Here is a 17,069-nt window from a genome sequence, read left to right on the forward strand (position 1 = left end):
TCTTTGAAAATACTTTGCGCGGAGCATATGTCGAGGAAAAAAAAGAGAAAAGGAGTAAAGAAAGATTGAACCATTTTGGTTCAGGTCCGGCCGAATACGAAACAGAATTGCTGACACAGAACTACCAAATTTGGACAGTGTACAAATGACCAATAACGCCAAAAAAAAATCAAGTCTCAGATGCTTATTGGACGAACGGGGAATCGAACCCCGGACCTTTCCCATGCGGTTAAGTAGCTCGGAAGCTGCTTGATGCTAAGGGAAAATTATACCACTAAACCATCCGCCCATATGAGCCTTCTGATTGGCTTGATCGATGGGGGCAATATTTTCCTCATGAATGTTTCGAATCTGATTAGAGAGGTATTGACAGCTCTGTTGCTGCAACTAACTGAATAAGCTAAATAGCTAGCTTGAGTAGTACTGTTATATGGGGACAAACTCTGTTCTATATATGATTGATGAGCTTACATGTTTGCTTGTCGTTTACTTTGGCAGCAGTTGCTGAGATTCGGCAGTTAAATCGAGCTTTAGGCCGTAAGTAAATACTTCAATTCGGGTCCATTGATATAGGTAATGAATTTCTAAATTTCTCAGGGCTAGCCCAATTACTAACAGAGAGTAGGCGGATATTAATGATGGCAAGTCTTTAGCCAAGGCTTTTGTCGGTGCTGCAGCGATTTTTGCTGTCACAAACTACTGGCATACGATGAGTAAGGAACGCGAAGAGCAGCAGGGCAGGACAATTGTGGATGCTGCAAAGGTAAGCCAAGCTTGTGCGTGGTTGAGAACTTTGGGCTCAAATACTAAAATATTAGATGTAGGGTGCTCAAATACAACGGCTTATTTACAGTTCGCTTATCGATGTTGCTAAGGGTAAGTTACTTATTTGTCCTCAACACAAGGAATTATAGGAAGGCGTTCTTCATACTGACTCACTGTGTTGAAGCTACCAACGGTAAGCTGGCCAAAGTCTACCATTTCGATAGCAAGGCTATGGTTGAGCAATACGCTCGTGATTCCGGCATTCCAGCGACTTTTTACCAGCCTGGCTTCTTCATGTCAAACATCCCCGGACAATTGCTCTCTCAAGAGTCACCGGATAAGCCGTGGACCCTGGCTATTCCTACCTCAGAAACAGCGCCATTCCCTATATTTGATACTGAGGCTGATACGGGAAAGTCTTTCAAGGCCATCGTATTGAAGCGTAACGAGGTCAGCAAGGATTCTAAATTCTTCTCTCTCCCTTATGAAATGTTTACAGCTCCATTGAAAGGAAGAGGTATGCCGGATTTTGTAGCTGAGAAGCCATTGCAAAACTTCAACTTAATGGATGAGGTGGCTACCATGCTGGGGAGAAATTAGATTGGAGCTTGTCTATTCTCGAAGGCAAGCCAATAACTTGGTTGGAACAGTTGAAGGCGGCAAAGGCATTCCAAGACCCCAATTAGCGATCCTATGCTCGCTTTTACAGTTTCTTTTTGTGTATCTACCTCTTTTAGTGTTTCGTTAAATTCTCAAGAGTAGAGGGGCCCGAAAACCAGTGGCTACAAAATAGATAGCAATTCATACAAAAAGTAATATAAGCACCTTTTAACAATCGAGGATAGCGTCTTCGTGTGTGTGTGTAGCCTTGTTTGTTGAGAGTTTTCGAATTCCCTGTCCTTCTGTCCCCACTTGCCAAGTGTCAGCCATCTCTAAATACGATATTTACGAGAACTCAGTGATATGCAGCTGCCTAGCGGAACCCTTGCTGCCGGCTCTAATATGGTGAGAGCCGCTCCCGAGTTGCGACTTGTGGATTTACGGCTCAGGGGTGATGCTGAGAGCTATACGAGTATCCTTGATCGCCAAAAGCTCTCAAATTTGAGACTTCAAAGAAGGCACCTATATACCACCACCGGTACCCGCATCAAACAAAAGAGACCCTTATGCACTGCAGCTGTTCTTTGCGGTATGAGTAATCTTTACAGTTACACAGTTGTAGATCGGTTCCTGTAGACACATTTGTTTCAAGGCTCAGGTTGCATTATAAGGGGTCTATTAAGCAGACCATTGACGTCGTTGACACATAATCCCCCGGCAAGCCTGGAAGGCAATCGGGTTGCAGCACTCATTGCAAGCAGGAGAGCATTCACGAGTGGGTTGTTGGTGGGCATTGCACTAGGCATTCCGAAAATCTCATGATTGCCGCTTGGACAAATTCAGTGGTGGTCAGTGTTGATTATAGGCAGTAAGTGTAATACATATGTGATGAGTATGCACATCTCGTTTATTAGCCCTGATAATAGGGCGCCTGAGTATAAGTTTCCGCATGCACTCAACGACTGCTTCGATGCACTAAAATGGGTAGGTGTTATTATGCACATACTTGTGATGCAAGATCGCTCGACTGTAGACTTTGAGCTAATAGGATTTAGTGCCGCGAGAATGCCGCCTCAATCGGTGCTGATGCATCCAAAATTATCCTCAACGGAAGTAGTGCTGGTGGGAATCTAGTAAGTCCTTTCGCTGTGGTGTAGCTTCTAATCTATAGGGTAGGTTACATGTAACTACATGTAATCATCCTTCAGACCAGTGTTGTCGCCCTCATGGTCTGAGACAAGGGATTCAATGGCGTCATAGCTCAAATTCTCTCATTCCCTGTGACATGCCATCCCAAGTTCTTTCCCAAGGAAGCGTACGAGCTGGGTAGCTATCAGCAAAACTACAATGACAGCATTTAGGTATATATCAAAATTGGCCTGAAAGTGACTTATCCTAGCCAGACACTGAACTTGAATATTATTTTAAACTCATAATACTAAGTGAAAGACTCAGTATGTCTTCTGGCTACAAATTACACGTGTAAAATAACGAAGGACGCTAGACAGCTTGCTCTAAGCTACTAAGGGTGTCATACTATCTCGATGTAACATTTAATACAATTCTCAGCGGCAACCCAACAACAAAGTTTCTGGTATAGATAATAATAGCAAAACATTTCGTAATAATGCGATACCGAGTCTCAATTCTTCATGGCTACGTCACCCATATAACGGACGGAGAGCCCGACGGCCGCAGCTCATGTGCAGGGATTTCAGCAATACGAGACCATTATGCGGACAAAGTGCGACATGCTGTGCTCATTTCATTATGTTATGCTACATTCTATGCTCTTCCATGCCATGTAGCGTGCAGTAAGCAACTGGCACCAAGTCGCTGGCATTTTCTATTGTGTCTGTCATTTTCGGCTGCTTGAATTCCTTGTCTAAATACTCATGTTGCTGCGTATCCGCTCTAGCTGACCTGATTCTTGGCCTGTCAAGGGGTATACCACTAAGTGGAGCCCGTCGGTATTGAAGATCTGCCGAGGCCTATTCTCCCTAGCTACATGTAACTAGTATTGAGTTCTCCCTACTTGCACGAACGAGGAAGCTCAGAACCGCAAAAATAGTATTTGGGCGCAGAATAATCCGCGCTACTGGCATAACCAACGGATTACTATCGCTAATATTACAATATTCCATAGGGGTTACTTTACAAACCGGCCGTCTATTAGAGTTGAAGCTACTCAATTGAAGTCACTATACGAGCCGCGGCTACGCAACTCTGGTGTTCCACAATTATTAATAAAGCATACCTATAAACTTCGTGGCCCGGTCTTTTGACTCATCAAATAGGGATATATTCTGCAAAGGATGTTGACAAGGATTCTTCTTCCCAGTGAATGAATACGAGTCCATTTCGGGTCCTATGTTTCTGACCGCCATATTTGTTTTCCAAGGGAGCTATATCTCAGGCAAGACTTTACGAGATATTTGGTAAGAGTACTAAAACATTGGACCAAGTTCAGGGGGCGGTGGACTCGCCCAGCCGTAGAATTTCCCGATACGGTAACCGTTTATCTATGATCTATTCATAGAATACGAGCGGCGGCAGATGGTTTATCCCGGATCGGGCACCCCGCAGTTCGACGCAATCCGGGAGATTCTAAGCATATCCAAGCCAATGTTTGCAGATCCAGCAACGTTACAGCTCGGCAATAGTAGTAGCACAAAATGCTTGCTGGTAGATTCAGCACATAATTAATCGAGACAATTTCTATATGGCTCAAATAATTACATCACTTTTTCTGAGTCTCCCTTCCTGTCTAAAACTGAGACTTTGGATTGGGTCGTCACTGTGAATTATGTGGGATAAACCCCTGCATATCATGCTGAATAACGGCGATGTTGAAGTTGGCCAACCATGTTGCATCGCCACCACACACTGGCGGCCTTGGCAACAAGTACCTTTTTTTACGAGATGCTGCAGGGGTGCATCTCGTAAAGCGCTCGGGTGATCGCATCCGATGACAGCTCTTTCAGCACCCCTGAACAAGACAAAAAATGTGCTGGATTGGGTTGGTATGGCTTCTGGTCGTAATGTATCTTCTCCACTTGAATTCTTTTCTTTGAGTTAAAATTCTATATAAAGAGTGAAAGAGTTCCCTCCATCCTCCATTCGGTTCTTCATCCACTCACACTTCGCTCCACATCCCTTGACGCAACTCAACTACTACTTCACAACAATCTCATACCAAAACACCAAAACCGCCACCATGCAGTTCACCAAGACTTTCATCGCCGCTCTCTTCGCAGCCTCCAATGTCGTTGCTGCTCCTACTCCTGCCGAGAAATCCATGATGGCCAATGTGCCCCAGTGGACAATTGAAAACCTCAAGCGGACGTGCGATGCTGCCAACACTTCATGCACTTGGACATTTGCTGTCGATACTCATCTCGCTGCTGCCACATCTTGCACATACGTTGTCAAGGCGGCCAAGACTGCCTCCCAGGCCACTGGTGGCCCTGTCACTTGCGGACCTTACACGGTCACATCCAGCTGGAGCGGCCAATTTGGCCCTGGCAATGGCTTTACCACTTTAGCCGTGACTGATGCGGCCAAGAAGCTCATTGTCTGGCCCGCTTACACCGATAACCAGGTCCAAGCTGGCAAGGTTGTGTCACCCAACCAGAGCTACGCTCCTGCCAGCTTGCCATAGAGGAGGAGAGCTACTTTTAGTATCCAGTTTGAATTTATGAATGGTTTAATGCACTATAGACGGAAGAATAGAGGATTCGGAGACGATCGCATATGAAGCTTTGGAAGTTAGAAATCATAGAGTTTAATGGAATGAAATATAATATATTACTCTTCACTTTGATCAGCCTTACGTAGACCAGTAAAGTAACTCTTACGTGGTGTACATAAATGTCCCCAAGTATTTTCTTGTATAGATGTAAACTTTTATGCTTCCTTTGGGATCATTGAGGGCTTGTATGAAAGTTTGCTTAAGAGTAAGGTCCTCAGAAAGTCTCTTCCTCACATCGCTTACGATCTTAGCTTCTAAAAGGCTGCGAAGGGTTTTCTGCATCCAAAATTTGTGGAAGCGCTTCAACAAACCGCGGTGAAGGCTGCAGCGCTACGCTTGCTCACTATCCTTCTCTTTATTTTATTCGTTTCTTCTTGCCATTCAATTCTATGACTTTTTCTTTTTGGCTTCCTCATGGTCGTGTTGTTGAGTTATGGGTGTGGAGCTTTATCTTCGGCGCGGAACTTTATCTTGAATGTTATTATTGTTGAGCGATCTAGTCGATCTAGTCAATCCAGCTTTGGTCGACCTTAATTTTCTCAGGCTAGCTGAACTTTATTGCTTTTGATATCTTTAACCAATCCAATACTTGAATTGGGAGCGTAGGCATAACCTTTCACAGCTTATTTTGAATCTATATAACTTCATTTATAACTCAGACCTCTTTACACTTCTATTGGATGAAAAGGACATAGCTAGCATAGAGTATTGGGGAGATCATTCAGAAATGATGTAGTAAATTATAGACTCATCTTTTGCGATATGTACAGCATAGAAAAGCATTGTATTTATTCATATTAAGCAAAGTGTGTTATTGCCAATTTCTGAAGAGATGGGTTTTAGAAAGTTAAAATGACAGAATTCTAAGAAATCGGACTAGCTCATATCCGCGAAAATTTCATTGCATTTTATAAGAGATTAGTTGATGTTGATATTTAACAGGATTTATATGTCTTTGAGCGCTATAGCGTTATGAGAATTTGTCTGGTTCCTAGAGGATAGGCTATTTATGGACCTTGAAAAAGCGACTGTTTAATTCCCTCAGGCCATGTTCAGAATTAATTGGCTTTATTCCATTTGATATCTTAGTGACTCTTTGTTATAAATGAGAGTGAACAATTCGTTGGACAGCGTTAGTTTTCGCAGACTGGCAATTCAGTTGGTGTTTCTTATATCAAGGTCTTTTATTAAGTCGGGACAGGGTCTCCATTGGCTCGTTTTGTTTCAAGTTGTTTCTTATGGCTGCGTATTCGTTTGTTTTGCGCGTCTCAAGAACTTGACCTACTCTTATTAATGCTGTTGCCTACTATGGTACGATTAAGTGGGCCATTTAGAGACGACCAATTACAGCCCAGGAGGTTTAAAAAGGGGGAGAGTTCTAGGCTTAAAGAGAATAGTTTGCTCATACGATCCGGCCGTTTCACAAAGGAACTAGAATTGCTTAAACAGGAAGCTTCATTTCATCATATATATACTTGCTAGCTTTATTAACTTTTAGACCACGCCACTATGTACATTTTCCTTATTATTGCCCACGGGTAGCATAAACAAGCCGAAGGATAAAACTCGTATGAGTCGCAATCAGCCAGACATGTACGCTATTACTTTGGCAAGGATTGGTGACCTAGGACTTAAGCAAAGCCTGCGCTGACAACGAAGCTCACATCGTCGTTGAACAGGGTAGGGCTGTCAAAGTCGTGCTCGCCGCCGTTGGCTGCAATGTAGCCAAGGGCGTTGTAGTGTCGCCACCAGCGTGTGGGATAGCTCCATGAGTGGAAGGAGTTGCCCTGACCGTTAAGGCCAGCTTGAGGGCAGAATGTGGCGTCCTCACTGAACAGCTTGCTGCCGTCGTTGGCGTTGAGGACCAGAGCATAATTGGAGTGTCGGATGTAGTTGCCGGGAGTGTCGACAGATTCGAACGAGAAACAGGCACTGTTTCCAAGACCAGCGTGGACGATCCAGCTGGCCTGCTGCTTGAGAGAGGTGCTGTCAGATGACGAGACAACCTGGGTGTTGACAGTTGTGCCTGTGTGTGCGATGTATCGCGTAGTGCAGCAGGCGGTAGTAGCACGAAGAGAGATGTGCGATCCAACGCTGAGACCTGGTCCGCTGGTCATCAAGCTGGAGTCAAATGTGTACTTGGCAGCCACGATGTCGGCTTGAACCGAGTTCTCGGTGGCATCAGATGGGTAGCCAGTAGTCATGACACCCTCGTAAAAGGTACCCTGGGCGCCATCGCTGTTATCGCCACCAGTACCCAGGATGATGGCACCCTCCTTTGACATTGGCTGGTAGCCACCGTTGGGACGCACGCCGCTGTAGTATGTTGATAGAGAGCCGGTGGTGGAGTCTCCGCCACGAATTGCCCACTGGTTTGGCTCTCCCTTGACAATTGCGGTGACGAACCGAGATGTGATGGTCGGGTCGGCAGGGTTGTTGATAGGGTCAAAGCCAGAGAAAAGACCGTTTTCCAAATCGGCCATAATCCACGGGCCACTTCCAGAGCCTGTTCCGCGGCCAGAGCCATCACCGGTTCCAAAGTAGATGGCCTCCATGTGGCCATTGCCGGTATCATGAGAGCTGGTCTCGGCGTTACCATAGTCAAAGCAACAAGCCGTGTTGTAATGAGTGCCGTCAAAAACAGCGTACAAGCCCTCGGGGTTATCTCCTGTGGCAGTGCCATTGGCGTTGTTGTTGCGATAGCCCGTGAAGGGTGCAATGAAGACGCCATATGCCTTTTGGCCGTTCAGTCTGACAGGTGCACCAATTGCGCTGGCCAGGTTGTCAAGGCCGCCTGGCAGAGGGCCTTGAGCAGCACCACCGGGAGGAGCCTGTGTGATGTGGTTGCCATGGCCAGACTGGTCATAGATGATGGAGATGAGGCATGTTGTGGAGGCGCAGAAGGAGTCTTGAGCGCCGGCATTGGCAACACCACCGGCAGATAGCGGCGAGATCGTAGTCGTAGCATTGTCAGAGCCACGTCGTACCTGGTAGAGTGGGCCGTTGTAAGCTCCATACAAGGCACGAGTTGTGCTGTGTGCGGCAACGCATGGTGTACCACCAGACGCGTAGATGTCACAAGGTCCGGCAGCAACAAGCTGAAGAGAACCAGCGGCAACTAGGCCCAAGGTAAAAACGCTAACGCGTTCGCGGCTCGGTTTGGAGAACATATCGATCTATATAGATGGACAGTGAGATGGAGATGGCTGTGGTCTTGGATCGATCGATGAGACTGATCTGCAACGGACAGAAAGAAAGGGCGATCTCTGTGGTTTTTAAGCCAAACAATGTTGATCCTTCTCAATCAGCCTCCCTATCCAATGTGATGAAATGCTATATGATTCTAGCTTGAATGGAGAAACATGTTTTACCAAAGAGGCAGGAGGTTTCTCTAAGAGGTATGGGTGAATACTCCAAAGATTTGGAAATACTACCTTTCAACTATCCTTGCACTCTATAACACCATGATCACCTTACAGTAGTCTTAAACTGTAGTCTGAATGACCGAGATAGTCCCGTTGGAGTTGTAACCTTGTGTCATACTTACCGCTCTTCAATATCACAAGAAGAGCCGTCATGAGGCGGGATCTGGGGTATGGATCATTCGGATAGAGTGAGACATACACTTTCCGGATCATTAGCGCCAGCGTAGCTTGGCTCTAAATGAATATACTAATGCAAAACAGGAGATAACGAGAATAAAACAGCCCATCCAGTGACGGGTTTCCACAGTTTGAGTAACCCGGTATAGTCAAGAAGAGAATTTGGTTCTGAAAAAGCAGTATTCGTATTCCACAAAGCATGAATACATCTGCCAAATCGGGAACGAATCCTCCTTATCATTTATGATATCCTAGCTTTATGGCAATAATTCCACATAAACTTACATCCAACTGCCGGCATCAACAGGAGGCCGTGGTTGTCTCACCAAATCACGCTAAGAGAGAGCAAGATCCTACTATCTCACGCTAGGAACAAAATACTACCATGCACGCTGCTAAGCTGCTAAGCTACTTGACTCCCTTGCTTGATTTAGTACGTGCGGGAATTTTCCTTAAGCGTGCCAATAGATGTAGACAATTGCAGCGCTGCCTGGCGTAGGATCAAACAAGTCCCCACTATTATCGTGGGGAAGCCTTGGGGAAGCCTTGTTGGGCTTGGGGTTGGGAGTCAAAGAGTCGGTATTATCATCGCATTTGGGTAGCGGTAATAATGTCACTAAACTCCGAGTAGTGCTAACCAAAGCTAAACAAAGCATGATACTACTACTGATGAAAGCATAAATATCTAGATCGGTAGATCCCTTGTACCTGACATGCTTGCTACCCTCCATAAGCCACCAATCTGATTCCAGCCAATCCAAAGATAATCAGATTGACCTACAGTAAGAAAGTTTCTCGCACTGATGACGATGACTTCATAAAACTTATTTCGAGTTTCAACATACGCTGATGTACTCTTGGGTGGCCATTCCCAGTGTATCACTGATTCAATAGCGCTAGCATAGTTATAAAATGGCTATTGATATTGTTACAAGGATGGCGGATAAGGTTGGCCGAGAAGTTAGCTACTAGCTGATCGCTGCGTGGGAACGGCAGTGCATCCCGGCGGGGACCACTCATGTAAGAGGTAGGGTAGGTTTTGTTAAAGCAAATTGTTAATCAAGAGTTTGCGAGAGTGAGATGATCCCTGTCAAAGCCGACGCGGGGTGTTGTTTTCACATGATCCTCCGGCACGATGACCAGATGAATGTTACAATGGCCAAGCCAAACAAAATAAAAAAAATACATGTGACTAGTAATTATAGGCAATATTGGAGTAGATGTGCAACATCAGCTGGGATGGAGGGCTGTCTAATAATAAAAAGCAGGAATACAACGTAGCACATGACGGATCGACAGAAATGTAGTTGGGTCACCGGGTAGGAGAACTTCATGGATCAACGCGAAGCGCGGCCGCGCGCGGCCGTAGGCACAAACCAGCATCTAAAAGAGGCCCGATCTTCTGCAGATGTTGTTTTAGCCTTTATAAAAAGGCGAATGGCATATTGCAAAAAATATACATGTATATTTCCCCAAAATCTAGAGCTTTTTAGAGCCAGGCCACAATACAAGCTTTGCCGCGCCAATTAGCTGTAAACAATGGCTGCTTTCATGCGTAAGCGAAATCCCTTCTGCCTTCCTTGGAAGTAATGCGCGATCTTTTCTGCGCTTATTGGATCATTAATTCCCAAATTCATGCCATTGGGTGGATATGAATTGACTTTTTCGGCCCCTTGTTACACAGTAGATCCTCAATTGACCAGAAAGCTAGAACGGGCGAGCTCCAGGCATCATGACATACGGTGAGAGCCGTATGTCAGTGTTGGCCTCACTCATCTTGAAATGTGTTAGATATCCACTGATGCATGACGCGACGGGCATCATCTCTTAACCTATTTTACACGATCTACCGTAAAGAGCCTAATCTGCTTGTTTCGATGCTCATTAGGCCCGAGCCGAGCTTGGGCACTATGAAAAAGCGTTTCGATCATGATTTTATGGCCTCCCTGCGCAACGTTAACGCCGATACTCATAATTGTCATATTTTCAAGCCGCACTGAAAATAGGCCAATTATTTCTTCTCGCTCTTCTACCCAATACGAATGCGACACGAAAGATTCGCAGCCCATGAAACCAGCGCCTACATTTGGAAGGTGCTAAAATTGGAAGCCAAATCTCTGCTAGAATTCGAAAGCTTGAACCACCCACCTTATCTGGCTCAATGATACGCGCTGCTTAAGGGTAACCAGTACTTCTCACTTGTGATGCCAACTAATATTCTTTTTTGAAGCAAAGGTGCGAAACAAAGCGATGACCGTCGCTATATGGCCGATTCCTACTCTATCTCAAATCTCTCCCCTCGATTCGCTTCTTGCGAGGACTGTGACCTTGCTTATCTGCGCATTACTAGGAGACAGATCATTCGCGACTTAGAATGTATGAAAGGAAAAAAAAAAATGACGAGAAAAAAACTTGAACAAGTTTGGAACAAAGAAATTATGAAGAGCAGTTTTTGTGTCCTTGATTCAGAAACAAGCGCCAATTACTTACTGCGTCTCTCATAGCCGCTTTGAGAGGCGGTGCGACCTCCGTTGTCGACGGAAAGCGCATGGCTCCTCATGCAATTTCGAGATACATGCTCATCATCTTTTGAACAGTTAGCGATGCGAAAAACGAATTATCCACAGGCGAAGAGCCGAGCTCTGAATATAGCCGCCTCCAGCAGCGGGTGCAATGCCCAGATGACACATTGGGTCCATCAAAGGAATGCTTCCAATTAAAAATCACAATAGACGACTCTACTTTCCAGCCATATCCTCGCGCCGTAGCTACACGACTGGACCTCGATATTGAATATCTTCGCTGAGACGGGTGATAACTTGCACAGGATATTATCTGACTTATAACTACCTGCTTGGTCTAGCTACAGTTAGACAGCCTGGATATAGAGCAGTCTTGGGATAAGAATTGCTACAGAAACATGTGGAAATCGTAAGATAGTGAAGCATGTTTACTGCTCAACGGATGTCAAAAGGCTTCACAATTTGGCGGCTCCGTGTCTAGTTAAACCTGTATTGGTCATCATCGATATCTACCCGAAGGGTATATCTACCAAATATTTCCTACTTAAAGGGGGTACGTCTCTGTAGGCATATTAGGACGTTGAACATATATACTGCGCATGAGTTACACATCTTGTATCGTAGAAACCGCAAATGTATGCTCTTCCATGCATTAATTTTCGTTACTATATCCTAAACAGAATCGTCTATTGGCTACAGTTCTTTATTCTACATAAAAAAGTGGCAATGCACGTAAGTTGCAGTATTTGATGACAGTGATCCTGCTACGCAGCCTCTTACGATTAGAAGATGTTTTGAGTCATCATCGAGTCGCTGACAGACAGTTGCCTATTTGGGCTGTAAACAACAGCCACGAATTGCGTAGGTGGGGCTTCGGGAGTCTTTATTCATGCACAAATATTCTCCGTAACGAGAGATAGAGGTAAGCAACTGTACTAATCCTATTTTTTTCAGGTACACTCAGGAGCTGTTTAGGTGATGGTCAATTTTCGTGGACAGTTTTAGTGGGAACCCCGTCAGCAGAATTGCCACTTTGGGAGTATGTGGCTGACTTTCCTGCTAAATAGGACACATCGTGGCGCATGATTCTCCTTCGGCCTTCTGTATAGATCTATCGCTGTGCATTTAGCTAAAGTAATAAGAGATAGCTTTACTGATCCAAGAATAAGACAACGGAGGCTTTTTTTCAAGTATATATAAGCCAGCACCTCGCTGCCTATGTCGAAAAAGCATACCAGCAGATCACACACATTAGTTCCATACAAAGTATATCAACACCACACACACACGATTTCAAGACAACTTTACTCACGCCTATATAAATTTTTATCTAATTTTAACCATGACCACCGTAGCAACGAGCCGTTACGCAGAGGCACACGCCAACCATCAAGGACCTGGTGATGCAAGGCCTACTGCTCTGCAGATTGTTAGAGATGAGCAAAGAGAAGGAAATATGCAGGACAAAGTTGTGCTCATTACCGGTTGTTCTTCAGGGCTTGGAGTCGAGACAGCGAGAGCAATGAAAGCTACCGGTGCAACAGTTTTTGTTACAGCTCGCAACATGGAGAAGGCGAAAGAAGTGCTTGGGGATATTCTCGATGGCGGCCGTGTCCACCTCCTAAAGCTAAATCTCGAGTCCTTTGATAGCGTCAGGACTTGTGTCCAAGAGTTCAAGTCAAAGAGTAGTACTCTCAACATCCTCATCGAGAACGCGGGTATTCGACACGTGCCATTTGGCAGGACTTCAGACGGTTACGAAAAACACTGGGGAACAAACCACTTATCTCATTTTCTTCTGCTTGAGCTCTTGAGGCCGACGCTATTGGCATCATCAACTCCAGAATTCTGCTCGAGAGCCGTAATTGTCTCTTCTACGGCTCATCGGAATGCCCCAATGGACTTCTCAGACCTTAACTGGGAAAAGCGCAAATACGATCGCCCTACCGCATATGGACAGAGCAAGCTAGCAAATGTTTATACCGCCAGTGAGATCGAGAGACGATATGGTGCCCAAGGCCTTCATGCATGGAGCGTGCATCCCGGTGGCATTCGAACGGGACTACAGGCACCAAGTCAATGGGATGTCAAGGATTGGATGGTAGTCATTAAATCTGGTCCTATGGCTACCCTTAACTCGATGATGAATGCTGAGCAAGGTGCCTCAACGTCGGTATGGGCCGCTGTTAGCAGAGATCTGGAAGGCCAAGGAGGAAAGTACTGTGAGAGGAATCGATTCAGCGAGCCGCTAAAGAAGGGCTGGAAAATGATTGACCCAGGTCATGCCGAATGGGCATACGATCAGAGCGCAGCGGCAAGATTATATGATTTGTCTTTGAAGGAGATTGGCGCATAAAGATGCGTCTCAAATCTGCCATCTATATTGAGCGACAATTTGCCATACTATGTACATTGGCAAGAAAACGCTATTTGGATTGAGCGGAGATACTGCCAAGAAGGAACAAGAATGAGAGGAGTAATAGAACAATTAACCAGTGTGCGTTCGGATTTGCGAGGATGAAGTTGAATAGTGTACAATAGATAGAATATTTCCTTATCGCGCCCCCAGGTTTCCAATTCACATACTTAAAAATACAAACAGATGTCGTTTAGCAAGTTAATAAACATAGTAATACCCTGTCCTGACCTCCAGTTGTGAATTTCTTCTTTTTTTCATCCCCCAATGTAGGCTCTATTGTATGTTATATGGTATGTTATATGAAAGAGAAGGCAAATATTTGTCAAGTTTACATAGCGGAAAGAAGGTTTGGGAATATGAAGCAGTAAGCTGGCATATAAGTCATTATTCAGAGCTAGCTACCTACTTCTTTGACTTTCCCTAGCCTGAGATTTTTAACTACCATGAGCAATCTTCTGAAGCTGAGATAGTTCACCATTAAACACATCAGAGTCGCCACCCCAAGGAGCGGAGTCGCTGTTCTGCCAGATTGTGTAATAGCTCCAGCCATTAGGCAGTGTGCCCACGGAGCTGGAGTACCTTGCGACAACAAGAGGTGATTTACTACCAAACGAGGCGTTGTTTCCCGTACACAACTGCCACCAGCTTGTGGAAGTGTAGATGAGGGGGTACTGAGTCGTAGCGGTATGGTATGTGGTGATAAAATCGTTGATCCAGCTAACCATAGCACTAGTGCTCAATCCATAACAGCTATCGCCGCTGGGAGCATACTCAAGATCAAGCATACCGGGCAGAGTAATTCCGTCAGATGACCAACCTCCTCCATTTTCCAAGAAATAGTTGGCTTGAGCGGCACCGGAAGAAGATGCCGGTTGTGCAAAGTGGTATCCGCCTCGAATGAAGCCCGCTTGTGTAGCTTGGGTATAATGATCGCTAAAGCTAGGATCAATGTATGTGGTGCCTTCGGTAGCCTATAGGCTGGAAGTATTAGAACGCTAGGAGGTCATGAAAAAATGAAGATGCAACCCAAACCTTTATAATAACGAAACGGGCTCCATCGGAATACGCTTTTGCAAAGTTCACAGTAGGCTGATAATGGGATATATCGAAGCCTTGAACAGATGCACTTGCTATGGAAGAAAGGATGCCTATTCCGGCAGCAATAGAAGCAATTATCTTCATTTTGAAAGGATATTGGGCTTAATTATAAGTACTTAAAAAAAAAAATCAGGCCGGAGGAATATGTTTATCGAAATCTGCATGTCCTGAGAGCCATAATGGGACGTTATATACTCACTCCTTGCCTTATGGAAGGAACGAATGTAACCCTCTCAATTCCTTGTGTCGATACCGATATGCCTAAAAGAGTAAGAGTTGTTGCTTGTGCCTTATTTATTCGAGACAAATGACATCAGATCTCGCGTTAGCGTACTTTGCATCACATTGATGGTTCGACGCATCAGGCTTTATATCTGCTCCGCGTGGTGCAGCTCTTGATATCGAACCCCACCATCTTGGGCGGCACAACCACTCAAGATCGGCCCAGGGCTGAAAGCTGAACACAATCCCTGATCTTGGATGGGTCCTTTTGCCCAGCAACTTAGTCGAGTTTGGTAGGTGGTACATTTAGGAAATCCGGCTGAAGTATGCTTACGCTCCGATCCAGTTGCTAAACGTAATGAGCGTAACATATTCGCTCTTTGCCATTAGTTAGGGCTAGGAGCTTTCTAGACGAAGAATACTGTTATACGCAATTCCATCTCTTTAGGTAGGTGAGGGATCATAAGAGCAATAGATAGGTATGTCTTCTAATACCATCTACCCCGCCTATTTGCCAACCAGATTCCATCCGGCAGTTCTAGGCGATTACATTAATTCTGTATCTTTATTTTTTCACACTTACATACCGCGCACTGCTTCCTGCTCATGGCTTAGCGCACCCCGCTAAGTTGCAGATCTATAATATGGATTAACCACGTGGAAGAGCATTGAACGTAGAGCACTCCATGGCAACGACATAGTCGCGCGGAATTATCTCTATTAATCTGCTTCTATGAGATATAACAACTCAAATTGAACCAATGAGCGGAGTCTTGGATATCTACTTCACCTTTCTTGGATCCAAGTATGTGCAGTATTTGGAGATACACTTTGCAAGATGGGTCAAAGACATACGACTGCAATATCTCAGAGATGCGAGATCAGCTAGATAGAGTGAAATGGACAGGTATAAATGGAAATCTAACTGTGAATCATCCGAATAGACAGGATTTTATCCAATATTTTAAGATATATCTGCTTTCATTGTAGTTATAGAGCAGCGACGGATACCACTAGGAGAGTTGGAGGTGAGAAGATGGGCCAACCACCAGCGACAGCCGCTCTCGCTCCATCTCTGGCAGCAGAAGCGAAAGGTACTAGAAGAGATGAAACGGACGAAGAAAGAAAAGAATAAGCGTAACTGTGGTTTGAAGATGCTCTCATCCTAGGAGCATTTGCTCTCTCTATCACCAGCATCAGCAACCGGAAACGTTAGATTAGCATCTATTAATAAGAACTAGAGCACATGTAATATCCAGTACAAGAGAATTAACGTAGTTTTCTCATGATTATTTTACAGTCGGATGTTAACTTTAATTGCAAGCGACGCTCGAGGTGCAAGATAATCTTGTGATATTCTTCAGGTGCAGTATCTCATCGACCTTATCGATACGTACCAATGCGATAATCATCGCCCCTTCCCTCTTCTACTTCACCACTATATAGTGAGAGAGGAATGTACCAAGAGATTATTGCTTTTTTCCTCCATCACTACCACCAATTGCCAACAGTCCTCTTGTGACTTTTTTATAATTCAACTATGCGTGAGTATTTGTACCTGCTTGCCTACCATGCTCCAGTCCTTTGTTAATGACCTTGTCTAACGATCAATAGCTGCTCCTACAATCCGAGGTTAGTCTTTAATTTTTCTTACCGGCTGAAATGTTATTTCCTGCCTATTAGGCCTTATCTAGCATTGCTGTTTCTGTTTGCCAGTTGGATCAAACCGAGACTTACGTATATGTTGAGCAAGGCTGACGTTGGGTAGTTGTCCCATTCCGTTGGGAATGGGTTATCATACCTTTCATCATGGTGTTTTTTGTCTATCTTAAACACCAGCAGCAGCTACAGATGGAGATGTTTCGGACGCTCGCTGCCAGACCCACGGTTACCGTTACCGTAACAGCGACTCACTATGGCCCTACGGCCATTGTTGCTCCTCTCCCTCCTTCTCCTCCCAGTGCCAACAGGCCCTTTGTACGTTAGACTCCCCTTACAAAGTGCACTATACGAGTTTATACTAATCGTTTATGTACTTTCACAGGTCCTTCTTATTTTTGAGGATATAATGGAGAAAGTGGTGTATGCGA

General features: G+C 44.9%; 5 protein-coding genes and 1 non-coding gene across 6 annotated transcripts; 3 read left to right on the plus strand and 3 right to left on the minus strand.

The window, feature by feature from the left end:
- Window positions 1-188: 188 nt before the first annotated feature.
- On the minus strand, window positions 189-289 carry GGI43DRAFT_t199. Its single transcript has one exon. It is a non-coding gene; the product is annotated as a tRNA-Ala (tRNA).
- A 73-nt stretch (window positions 290-362) lies between these two features.
- Window positions 363-1,611, plus strand: GGI43DRAFT_415864 (NmrA-like family domain-containing protein). The gene is made up of 4 exons (XM_083207200.1): window positions 363-537; window positions 654-763; window positions 825-876; window positions 950-1,611. The coding sequence occupies exons 1-4, from the start codon at window positions 462-464 to the stop codon at window positions 1,363-1,365; spliced, it is 654 nt and encodes a 217-aa protein (XP_083056515.1). The 5' UTR covers window positions 363-461; the 3' UTR covers window positions 1,366-1,611.
- A 2,767-nt stretch (window positions 1,612-4,378) lies between these two features.
- On the plus strand, window positions 4,379-5,182 carry GGI43DRAFT_415866 (uncharacterized protein). The gene has a single exon (XM_083207201.1). The coding sequence runs from the start codon at window positions 4,583-4,585 to the stop codon at window positions 5,024-5,026; it is 444 nt and encodes a 147-aa protein (XP_083056516.1). The 5' UTR covers window positions 4,379-4,582; the 3' UTR covers window positions 5,027-5,182.
- Window positions 5,183-6,564: 1,382 nt separating this feature from the next.
- Window positions 6,565-8,908, minus strand: GGI43DRAFT_415867 (alpha-L-arabinofuranosidase B). Its single transcript, XM_083207202.1, has one exon. The coding sequence runs from the start codon at window positions 8,284-8,286 to the stop codon at window positions 6,748-6,750; it is 1,539 nt and encodes a 512-aa protein (XP_083056517.1). The 5' UTR covers window positions 8,287-8,908; the 3' UTR covers window positions 6,565-6,747.
- A 3,475-nt stretch (window positions 8,909-12,383) lies between these two features.
- Window positions 12,384-13,629, plus strand: GGI43DRAFT_430595 (NAD(P)-binding protein). The gene has a single exon (XM_083209275.1). The coding sequence runs from the start codon at window positions 12,583-12,585 to the stop codon at window positions 13,594-13,596; it is 1,014 nt and encodes a 337-aa protein (XP_083056518.1). The 5' UTR covers window positions 12,384-12,582; the 3' UTR covers window positions 13,597-13,629.
- Window positions 13,630-14,024: 395 nt separating this feature from the next.
- GGI43DRAFT_415872 (lysozyme) lies at window positions 14,025-15,176 on the minus strand (the record flags this gene model as incomplete). The annotated part of the gene is made up of 2 exons (XM_083207203.1): window positions 14,692-15,176; window positions 14,025-14,630 (listed from the first exon to the last, which is right to left on the minus strand). Coding segments are annotated over exons 1-2 (683 nt in total), but the record flags the coding sequence as incomplete, so codon positions are not given.
- Window positions 15,177-17,069: the final 1,893 nt, after the last annotated feature.

Source organism: Trichoderma evansii, assembly GCF_050947405.1.
Source record: "Trichoderma evansii strain SZMC 28006 chromosome Unknown GGI43scaffold_26, whole genome shotgun sequence".
NCBI classification, from domain to species: domain Eukaryota; kingdom Fungi; phylum Ascomycota; class Sordariomycetes; order Hypocreales; family Hypocreaceae; genus Trichoderma; species Trichoderma evansii.